The sequence below is a fragment of the Podarcis filfolensis genome (assembly GCF_964270895.1).
Source record: "Podarcis filfolensis genome assembly, chromosome: Z".
In the NCBI taxonomy this organism is placed as follows: domain Eukaryota; kingdom Metazoa; phylum Chordata; class Lepidosauria; order Squamata; family Lacertidae; genus Podarcis; species Podarcis filfolensis.
The window spans coordinates 9,459,382-9,471,524 of record NC_139617.1 but is presented as its reverse complement, the minus strand read 5'-3'; the positions used below and the strand labels follow the sequence as shown (position 1 = coordinate 9,471,524).

General features: G+C 42.4%; 1 protein-coding gene across 3 annotated transcripts in view; it reads left to right on the top strand.

Annotated features, from left to right (window-relative positions):
- Positions 1 to 12,143, top strand: part of NRK (Nik related kinase) — a 132,608-nt gene that overhangs the window by 84,063 nt on the left and 36,402 nt on the right. For all 3 annotated transcript variants that reach the window (XM_083595685.1, XM_083595686.1, XM_083595687.1), the window contains 2 exons: positions 1,824 to 1,953; positions 4,108 to 4,266. In XM_083595685.1, coding sequence (XP_083451811.1) covers positions 1,824 to 1,953; positions 4,108 to 4,266 — 289 coding nt within the window. The remainder of the gene's footprint in view (positions 1 to 1,823; positions 1,954 to 4,107; positions 4,267 to 12,143) is intronic.

Below are 12,143 nucleotides of genomic sequence, written 5' to 3'. Positions count from 1 at the left end.
TAGCACCGTAGCTTCCTCCATTATTATCTGCCCTTGCATTTGCCCAGTCGAACCAGTTTCCTGGATTGGTCCCTGTATAATTTCTATGTCAATATTCCCTATTTGTCCACATTCACTAGTTGCAACAGTCATCAAATCCAACTTCTAATTCATCAAATCCACCTTCTCATGCAACTGCTCCAGCAAAGCACTTGTCTTGCAAAAAAGCAAGCACCAGGACTTCTTCCAAACACATTTTTATTCAAGATCACAGTCTGGTCCCATGATGTTAATCTCGCAGCTGTGAAATCCCCAAGTAAACTGCAGCAACAATTTGACAAGCTCTCTCTAGAGGATACAATTTCTATTTGTGTCCATCTTTTTAAATCATGTCCAACAAAAGAAAGTTACTTTCAGTTTTCAAATACTTTGTTTCTTTAGAATGCAACAGGCAGCAGTGGAATCAATTTGTTTCTCTTTTTTCTTGCTATCTGTCAAAATGTTCCATTCACAGTCAATGAACGTCTCCGATAATTTCTGTCTCTGGCACCCCGTTCCCAGGTTTGAGACGGTGGAAACTTATTCTCCTTTACTCCCTCTCCAGCAGGCTTGAACAGTTTAATTTGCCCCCCTTTTCTCCTGCTTCCAAGGGGGTTTTAATGGTTATAAATGAAGGAAATTTCGACCTTTGTAAAGCGACTTTCCAGGCTATTAGCTTACAAGATTTTTGCTTCAGTCTATTTACAGAAAGCGGAAGGCGGACTTCCTGTTTTGAACCTTCCCGCTTCGGTGCCAAATTAAAATATTTCTTGATCCAATTTTCCGTTTCTACTCACGGGTACTTGTTTAGAATCCAATTGTCGACAGGAAAAAGTCAGCACTCTCCGGCAATGGCAATGCGGCTTCCCTCCGTGAAAATAGCAGTCAGTTCGCAGCACCGCGCCGATCACCCTCCTTCGCTCCGGAGCCCCAAAATGGGGTTCCCCGCGAATAGGGGAGGCGCTCCTGGTGCTCTGCCGAACCCCACGTTCCCAGGCTTCTTCCACCTGGGATTTCTAGCGGGTCCCCACCTTCGCCGCGGCGGGTAGACCCAGTTTCCACGGAGACAGTTCCTCCGGTCGGAGGAACTCCGCCATTTCGCCGATGGCGCTAACCCGGAAGTCCACTCAACTAGGACTCTGGTCAGATCTACTGCTCCTTCCCATATTACCACACTTTCTTCTTCACAGCCTAGGTGGCTTTCTAGTAGCATTGGCCGCAGGGTACCTTAGTGCAGCAACCCAGTAGAATGCAACGTGCATAAGCTCTGCAGTGGTACCTCAGTTTACGAACAGCCCTGTTTACCAACTCTTTGGGTTACGAACTTCCACAAAAACAGAAGTCTATGAACTTTACCTCAGTCTAGGAATGGAATCCAAATGGTGGAAGGGCACCGGTGGTGGGAGACCTCATTAGGGAAAGTGCAGCTTCAGTTTAAGAATGGACTTCCGGAACAGATTAAGTTCGTAAACCGAGGTACCACTGTAATTAAGTTGTGGTATCACTTTCAAAGCAAGGTTTTAGTTTCGTTTGGGTTTTTTTTAAGGAGGGTGTTGAAGTAGAACCATCCATCCCAGAGACAGCAGCCTGTCCCAACCCTGGGCCTCCAGATCTTGTTGGACTACAACTCCCATCATCCCTGACTGCCAGTTCTGCTGTCTTAAGAATGATGGGAGTTGTAGTCCAACAGCATCTGGGGGTCCAAGGCTGGGAAAGGTCACCGTATAGTATACATGTAGCACCATCAATGCAGTCAGTTGTGATTAAGTTCCTTTGTTTCATCTTAATTTTTTTTTCCATTTTAGGCACCGAGCACTAACAACACTCCCTCAAAAAATAGTTCCTCATCTACGACATCATTCACATCATTCATAGATCCTAGGCTTCTACAAATGTCACCTCCTTCAAGTCCAACTGGACCAAACTGTGGTTCTCGTGAGTACAGTTGCTTTAATTGCAGAACATGCCATATTTGCCTCTTTTGGAGGGGAGGAGGGAAATAGTGTCCTCCCTTAAAGAGGGCATGTGTGGCGGAGAGACCTGGAGACTGACCACCTTTGTTGTGCGTGAGTAAGATTGGTCAGCCACAACACCCGATTGGCAGGTCCCTCAGTGCTGGGTGTAATCTGGCCAATGGGGCGCAGTCCAAATGGATTGAGGGACCTATTTATGCCCATGCACATAACCCAGAACTTTCTCTTTCGGTGCATGCATTCGGAACACCCGCCCACCTCTCCCTACTTTTAGGGCTTTGCGCTTGACCTTACTATGCCATCGTGTGTCATCTGTCATTGGGACAGGGGCACGGCAGGAATTTCCCCCACTTGGCTGATTGGCTGTTGCCATTTGGGTTTCGCCTGCCGCTTAGCAAATCGTCACAACTTGTAAGGTTGCAAATAGGCTCTGGTTCAAGTGATAGGGATGGGAGAACGCTCTCGCCATCCCTATGTGAAGGGTATTCCATTAAAAGAATCCAGTGACTCGATGGTTTGGTCAACCCCTGAGAGGGGGTTGTGCCCGTGCTGGAGTCCAGGGGGACATACAGGTGACGGAGATAGCCTGTTCCTGGCTTTCCACTTATCCAGGTGTTCAGCCTTGGCTGACCTATGCTGGTGCCCTGGGTCAGCGCTACCTGCATGGCAGGGAGCTAGTCCTCAATGGTAGCATTCGCTTGTAAATGAAGCGCAATGGTTTTCCATAATCAGGTGACTTACTTTGCTTCTCCCCTGGCACTAGTGGAACAAACCGCAATTCCTGAGTAGGGATAAGGGAGAAATTGAGTTTGGTTGCACATCTAAAGATGAACTTACCTAATTTGCACTTTCTGAAACGATGCATGAACCAAAGCACAGACATCCTTCATAATGTGCCCTTCTCCAAATTTTACAAACCAGGACTCCAGTCAAGCAATGTGTACAAAAATACACATATGAACAACAAAAGTGTGCATATAAATGCATATATTAGTGAAAAGGACGTACAAAAAGGCACTACATATGGTGGAAATTGCTTTGAGAAAAATATGTACGTTAGGCAAAAATGCATACAAAAAGGTGTATATCAGGACTAAACTGAAATGTTGTCTTTTAAATCACAAACTGATGTGGAAATGCAGAGAACTGGGCTTAAGATTAGAAAGATGAGAAACTGGGAGAAACTGAAATTGACATAGTCACCCATCCGAATCCCTGTCTTAGCCTTATAAGGATCATGGCTTGCTCCACTCCAAGCAAGGGTAGACTTGGGTCTTTCAAATTTATGCATCACCCTATGCAAGGCCAAAATTTGATGCCCCTTCCACCTCCTGCCTACTGTTCTGCTCAATTCACTACATCATAGTTGCAACACTCCGGAGAACTCCCTAGGCCCAGTGCCCAGTGCGGCAGAACTGGTCGCACTACTCTAATCCACCTCCGCTCCAAGCCAAACTTCGGTTTTGGCTTCCCATTCATGGTTTATTCAAGTGAACCATGAATGGTAAACCATTATGTGTGGTTTTCTGTGACCTGCAAATTCGCCTGGTAGAAGGCAGACTCCAGTGACCTTCTCCCAGCAGGCAAGCACCTTATTTACTTAGATAATTCTTTGTTCTTTGGGGGGAATACACTGGTCTGTCACATTTACTGGTGCCAATATGGGATGTCATTGCATAGGGAATACCATGCAAATAGTTGCTTCAAAGGAATGATTTTTGTCAAGACTGACAAAACTCCCTGTACCCCACCTGTTCTGATCCTAAACATTATCAGGCTCCTTCCAGTAGTTGCTATTTGTATTTTTAAAATGTGCACATTAAATGCAAATGAATAGCATCACTTGCGGTCTGGCCCTTAGGTCACATCCACACCATAAATTTAAAGCAAATGCTCTCTCACAAAGCTGTGGCTTCCTGGATGCCTTGGGGGAAGCAATGTGCGTTAAATGTATATTGTGGATGTGACATATTAGATGTCATTCAAAAAGAGATTAGAAATCCTGCTTTCATGAGGGGCACACATAGAGTGTGGGGCACAGTTGCCTCACAAGCCATGTGTTGTGCAAGAAAACATAATAATCATTTTATAAAAACCCTCTGCTTCTCTTCCCCAGCATCCAGTGTGAAACCAGAGCCCACCAGCAGGCAAAACGCAAGGAAAGGCTCCGTTGTCAACGTGAACCCCACCAATATCCGCCCACAGAGTGACAGCCCGGAAATCCGCAAATACAAAAAGAAGTTCAACTCTGAGATCTTGTGTTCCGCGTTGTGGGGTAAGAAGGTTTATCTGAAGCAGGAATAGATGGCTTGCGATTTTGAGGTTCTTAGAGGCTTGTTCAGATCTTTAAAAATATAGGGGGAAGGGCCAAAGCACCCTGGAAGAGCACTTACTTTGCATGATCATAGGTAGGACTCCAGGTAGGACTGGGAAAGACTTTCACCTGAAACCCTGGAGAGCTGCTGCCAGTCAGTGTAGCCAGTGTTGCTATTATTACTTGTGAGATTTATATACTGCTCTTCATCAAAGGGCCACAGGACGGTTCACAGAATAAAGTACCGGATAGAAACAAGTAAATAATTCAAACACAACAGCAAAGCCATAACCTCCCCCTTCCCACAGACACATTTGAAATATTCATCAACCCAAGGCCTGGTTAGAAGGGAGCGTTTTCACCTGGCACCTAAAATATATATAATGAAGGTGCCTGGCGAACCTCCCTGGGGAGGGCATCCCACAAACAGGGAGCCACCACAGAAAAGGCCCGTTCTCATGTTGCCACCTTCTGGACCTCTCATGGAAGAGGCACACAAAGAAGGGTGAACACAGAGTCCAGAACGGTTTATATGGGAGAGAGGCGGTCCTTGAGGTATTGCAGTCCTGTTTCTGTTCCCATTCAGTAAATTGCCCCGTTCCTGCTCAGCCTGATTGTTGGGGTGTCCTTGAATACAGCTGGAGCACTTACTAGCAAGGCAAGATCAGGTTCAATACAAAGTGCACTAAAGCATCAGAGAAACTGTCCAAAAGGAGATGTTGCTCAAGCAACAGCTAGGTAGCAACTGAGTTTTCGTAACCCAGTCTTACCCATTTCTGGAGCATCAGTAGGGACATGGTCTAGAGCATGTGTCAGTTTTTTGCTTCTTTCTGCCTCTCAAGTCATGCCCAGAGATGGGAGGTCTTGTGATACCAGTACATTTTCTGTCCTGGGCAGTAACTTGAGCCCATCACTTTCTAAAGTGGAGAACACTCTGCAACAGAAATCCTGGAAGGGGTGTTGGAAGGTTTGCAGGATCGCAGCCTTGTGGCGTCCACCAGTGCATCTCAGCTACCATTGGTCTTAGAATGTACTATGATCCTCAGTGCAATTCTCTGCCTCTGAGCTGGCCTTGACATGAAGCCCAGTTTCCTACATCTGAGTGTGATATACCAAAATGCTGGATGGACTGCACTGCCTGTCACTTAAAGATCCATCCTCATTATTGATGCCTTTGCTCCCCATCAGCTTTAATTTTCCATCTTCCTGACACCAGACAGCACGCCGACAAGCTCCATGGAGCTGATACAATATTTTACCCACACCTCCTGCCTTGATTCGAGCCTTAAATGAGAAACAAAATAAATGAATGAAATGCCGGAAGAAATTATCCCAGGAAATGTAGATTTACAGTTTACAGCTCTCTGGGTTTCATGTGATGTATGTTTGGAGGAGGCCAAGATTTTAAATTAAGAACAGAGCACCATAGCAAAGCTGGTAATGATATGTGTGCTGAGGTGGAGAACGCTATGTTCTTACCAGCCCATTGCTAGCATTCCACTGCTTTTTCTCTCTTTTTTGTGCTGCGTAATACCTTATGCCATCTCATTATTTCCGCCAGGAACACTTCGATAAGAAAGCTTATCAAACATGGCAACCAAATGGAAGCCTCGCCCGTTGGGTGTCAGCTCGAATCCGCAGTCCCCTCAGCACTTCTTCTGGCTTGAAAACAATTTAACTGTAGACAGATACTTGAGGGTCTCACCCAGAGAAATTTTGAAAGTCTTGTTTAACTTCTTAGGATGTTTCTCTAGAGTGGCTACCCCACTCCAAGTGACATTTCATGACAAATCTATGGGAACTCAAAAGTTGTTACCTTGCAATGGGCCCTTCTCTCCCCACAAAAGCTAACTGGCAGAGCAATCCTAACCATGCCTACTCAGAAGTAAGTCCTATTGAAGTCAGTGGTACTTAATCCTAGGTTCATGGGTTGGGATGACAGACGTAAGCCTTAAATGCCACATATTGCCTGCTCCCCCTGGGTCTTGACTTAGGCCATCACTCTATGGATTATCACTGCGCGATGACCCAAAAATTGGAATTTTATGTCGTTGTCTCTGCTCTGTGGAATGTCATTCATGAAGCATCGTCCATCAGTTGCTTCAGACATCTTGTGAAGGCATCTCTTTCTGCCTAGACTATTCCTGACCTATGAAATTGAACCCTACTTTTTCTGAAATCATCTTTTTACTTTTTAAAATCTGTTTTCATAGTGTCGTTTTGCAGCTTTTATGGCACTTTGATTGTTTCATATCATTTTTACATGCCATTTGGAGATGTTTAGATATTAAGTTGTTTGTTTGTTTGTTTGTTTGTTTGTTTAACAAAATTTACACACTGCTTGATTGTAGAAAAAAAAACAAAAAGAACACCCTCAAAGATAAAACTATAAAATCAGGAAACATGGCAATGCATTAAAACATGCAAGAAGTTAAAATACTAAAACAGATTAAAATTCACACCAGTGTTTCTAAGAATTTGGGTAGGCTTATCTAAACATGAATATATACTTTTAGCAGGCGCCAAAAAGAGTACAGTGAAGGCGCCAGCTTGATCTCAATAGGCAGGGAGTTCCAAAGTGCAAGTGATGCCACACTAAATGAGTTCTTAGAAATGCAGAAACGGTATTATTTGGCACCTGCAATGCCAATTCCACTGATCTGTCATTTGGGTGCATGTGGAGTAAGGCAGTCTCGTAGGTAAACTGGTCCCTATTAAATGCTTTTAGTAAAGGTAAAGGGACCCCTGACCATTAGGTCCAGTCGTGGCCGACTCTGGGGTTGCGGCGCTCATCTCGCTTTATTGGCTGAGGGAGCCGGTGTACAGCTTCCGGGTCCTGTGGCCAGCATGACTAAGCCGCTTCTGGCAAACCAGAGCAGCGCATGGAAAAACTGTTTACCTTCCCGCCAGAGCGGTACCTATTTATCTACTTGCACTTTGATGTGCTTTCAAAGTGCTAGGTTGGCAGGAGCAGGGACCGAGCAACGGGAGCTCACCCCGTCGCGGGGATTCGAACCATTGACCTTCTGATTGGCAAGTCCTAGGCTCTGTGGTTTAACTCACAGTGCCACCCTTTTAGAGAAATGCAAATAATCTCCCCCCCCCCCCACAAAAAAACCCAACCCAAATTAAATAAATATAAACAAAAAACAAACATAGACTCCTGCAGGATCAGTGCAGCAAACAATCTAGTCCAGGACCCTGATTCTAGTACAGTAGTAGCCGACCAGATGCCCACAAAGCAGAACATGAGGACAGATTGCTCCACCCCACATCTGCCCCACAGCAGGGGTTATTCCCTGGCATGCTACCTCTGAATGAAACTTTCACTGAATATACTAATATAGCCAAAACCAGAATGCCCATGCACAACAGTGGGGCACCAGCAGGCCCAGGGGAACCCCAAGGTTCTAAATACTTTAGGAGGGGGATCAAGGCTTGAACCTCTTGTAGAGTTCTCTAAGAATCAGTAGGGTAGCACTATTGTTTGCGGCAGCACATACTGAGTTGGCAAGTCACCGGAAAACAGGATTTATGGCCAAAGGGTAGCTAGATAATATCCAAGTCTTGGCCTTCTTTGAAAGGCTGACATACCACAATAGTATGATTAGACGGATGGCAGAAAAATAGCAAACAGTAATTGGAGGGGTGGCAGAAAAATCACTAATCTGATGTGATTTGGATGCCTTTTCTGGCATATGTCAATAAGAATCGGAATTTACTAGAACTTCCAACAACTCGAGTCGTCAATCTGTGGACGGGTTATATTTTAAAAGTGCCCTTTTCCTGATGGACAAATGAGAGATTTACTAAGGGGAGGAAATGACTCAAATGGACAAAGAGTAGTTTGACTCACAATATGTGCATTGTGAGACCCATATGATAAGATGTCTCTGCTAGCTTAGTTCAGTTTTTGTTAACACTGCTTTTCTTGTTGTTATCGAAACCCAATCAAAATCATTTGGGGGCGGAGTAGAACAGCCTCCAAACAGTCTAATGAGGACTGAGCATACTCAGTGACCATGGAATGCTCTCTATTGAGATGGCAAGAAGGGGGGAAGAGAATGGAGCATTCTAGGAAAGGTCACAGCTGGTCAGCTGGCTGGCTGGCTGGCACCCTGAATAGGAACAGGCCACACACTGCAACATTAAGGCCGTGCACACACTCCCATTGAATCTGCATCCAGTGCACTCTTGCTGCTGGTTTGGGAAGCGGCATGCACACAACATTAGCTGCATCCATATCTGTCCTGCCATTTCAAGTTACAAGAAGGGAGATTCTGACTAGACATCAGGAAGTAAGAGCTTTTCAGCAGTGGAACGGACTCCCTTGGGAGGTTGTGGACACTCCTTCCTTGGAGGGTTTCAAGCAGAGGCTGGATGGCCATCTGTCTTGGATGCTTTAGTTGAGATCTTAGTTGAGATTTAGTTGTTTATTTTTTTAAAAAAAAGATATTTATTGAGGTTTTACAAAAACATAGGTTTACAAAATAGAAAAAAGTCATATAGAAAGAAAAAGATACAAAAACGAGAGCATACATAAAAAAGAAAAAAGAAGAATAAAAATACGAAGTACAAAAAACAAATAGATAACAAAGAATTAAAAACAAATCCGTTTTTTGTAACTTTAAACTCATTTGCTTGTTTCCTTGGCCTCCTCACACCTCCCCTTTTTGTATTCCCATTTAAATAATCAAATCAGCAAATCCTTACCCTCTTTCATTTATCTTAACTCTATATCTTAACATATTATAGCTCTATATTTTCATCCATTATCAATTCATTTTTGCATATTCTTTTTAACTTTGTTGCTAATGCCACTTATTTTCAATCCAACATCATTTTAACATTCATTAATTTTACAGTGTTTCTGCAAATAGTCTTTAAATTTCTTCCAGTCTTCTTCCACCAACTCTTCTCCCAGGTCTTGGATTCTGCCAGTCATTTCCGCCAATTCCATATAATCCATCACCTTCATCTGCCACTCTTCCAGGGTGGGTAACTCTTGTGTCTTCCAATACTTTGCAATGAGTATTCTTGCTGCTGTTGTTGCATACATAAAGAAAGTTCTGTCCTTCTTTGGCACCAATTGGCCGACTATGCCCAGGAGAAAGGCCTCTGGTTTCTTCAGGAAGGTATATTTAAATACCTTTTTCATTTCATTGTAGATCATCTCCCAGAAAGCCTTAATCTTTGGACACGTCCACCAAAGGTGAAATAATGTACCTTCATCTTCTTTACATTTCCAACATTTATTATCGGGCAAATGATATATTTTTGCAAGCTTGACTGGTGTCATGTACCACCTGTAAATCATTTTCATAATATTCTCTCTTAAGGCATTACATGCCGTAAATTTCATACCGGTGGTCCACAACTGTTCCCAGTCAGCAAACATAATGTTGTGACCAATATCTTGTGCCCATTTGATCATAGCAGATTTAACCGTTTCATCCTGCGTATTCCATTTAACAGCAAGTTATACATTCTTGAAAGTATCTTAGTTTTGGGATCTAACAGTTCTGTTTCCAATTTTGATTTTTCCACCTGGAAGCCAATTTTTTTATCCAAATTATAGGCCTCTCTTATTTGATAATAATGAAGCCAGTCTCGCACATTATCTTTTAATTTCTCAAAACTCTGCAATTTCAATTTGTCTCCTTCTTGTTCCAATATTTCCCAATATTTCGGCCATTTGGCCTCCATATTGAGTTTTTTCTGAGCCTTCGCTTCCATTGGTGACAACCACTTTGGGGTTTTATTTTCCAGTAAATCTTTGTATCTTATCCAGACATTGAACAATGCTTTCCTGACAATATGGTTTTTAAATGCTTTATGTGCTTTAACCTTGTCGTACCACAAATATGCATGCCATCCAAAAACATTGTTAAAACCTTCTAGGTCCAAAATGTCTGTGTTCTCAAGAAGCAGCCAGTCTTTCAACCAGCAGAATGCTGCTGATTCATAGTAAATTTTAAGGTCTGGCAGGGCAAATCCACCTCTTTCCTTTGCGTCAGTTAATATTTTAAATTTTATTCTAGGCTTCTTGCCCTGCCAGACAAATCTGGAAATGTCTCTCTGCCACTTCTTGAAACAGTCCATCTTGTCCAAAATTTGCAATGATTGAAACAGAAATAACATTTTTGGCAATACATTCATCTTTATAGCTGCAATTCGACCCAACAGGGAAAGCTTCAAATTTGACCATACTTCCAAATCTTTTTTCACTTCTATCCAACATTTCTCATAGTTATCTTTAAATAAATTTAAATTCTTAGCAGTCTTATTAACCCCCAAATATTTTACTTTCTTAACTAATGTTAAACCTGTCTCCTTCTGAAACCTCTCTTTCTCAATCGGTGTTAAGTTTTTCTCAAGAACTTTAGTTTTTGACTTGTTCAGCTTAAATTCTGCCACATGACCAAATTCTTGAATCAATTCTAATACTCTTTTCGTACTAGATTCTGGCTCCTGTAACGTCAAAACTAGGTCATCTGCAAAAGCTTTCAATTTATATTGTTTGGCTCCGACCTGAATACCTTTAATCAGACGGTCCCTTCTAATCATATTCAGCAAAACCTCCAGAACCAAAATAAAAAGCAATGGGGAAATTGGGCAGCCTTGTCGTGTCCCTTTCTCTATCTTAAATTCCTCTGTCATCACATTATTGACTATTAACTTAGCCTTTTGTTCTAAGTAAATTGCACTTATACCATTTTCAAACCCTTGGCCCACCCCCATTCCCTGAAGATTTTTCTTCATAAAATTCCAAGAAATATTATCAAAAGCTTTTTCCGCATCTATAAAAATTAAAACTGCTTTGGTATTGATGTTCACTTGCAGCTTCTCCAGAATGTTAATTATATTCCTCGTATTGTCAGACAGATGTCTACCTGGGAGAAAGCCGGCTTGATCTTTATGTATCTCTTCAACTAATACCTTTTTTAATCTATTAGCCAAGATATCAGCAAAAATTTTGTAATCCACATTAAGCAGGGATATGGGGCGGTAGTTCTTAAGTTGTGTCTTTTCAGACTCAGTTTTCGGTATAAGTGTAATGTAAGCTTCCTTCCACGACTCTGGCGCCTTTTTCCCCTCCAAAATTTCATTACAGACCTCCTTTAGTGGCCGAATTAACCAGTCTTTCAGAGATCTATAGTATTTGGAGGTAAGACCATCCGGCCCTGGAGATTTACCCAACTGCATGTTCTGGATGGCACTTTCAACCTCCTGTTCTGTAATTTTGTGATTCAACATTATCTTATTTTCTTGAGAGATTTTTTGTAATCCATTTGTTCTTAAAAATTGGTCTAAATCAGTCTCTTTCTGTGGCCCTTGTGTGTATAGTTGTTTAAAGTATCTCTGGAAGCACTTTCTAATCTCCAATGGATTCTGAATGTTCTTTCCTTCCACATCCAAATTTGTAATGGTGTTTAATTTTTGTCTTTTTTTCATCTGCCAGGCTAGCAGTTTCCCGCATTTATTAGCCGATTCAAATGTCTTTTGTCTCATCTGCTTAATTTTCCATTCTACTTCCTGATTTATCATTTTCATATATTGTACTTGATATAGCTTTATTTCTCTCAGAATCTCTTGCGACTTTGGTTTCGCTCTTAATTTCTTCTCTCCTTCTTTTATTTTTTCCAAGATTTTATCTTTTTTCTCATTTTGAATTCTCTTCTTTATTGCGTTCTGTTGAATCAGAAACCCTCTCATGACCGCTTTGCTTGCGTCCCAGATTACTCTTTTTTCAAATTTATCTCAAAGTAATCTCTCAAGATTTTTTGGGCCTTCTTGGTAACCTCTTGATCTCTAAATAAGGTGTCATTCATCCTCCA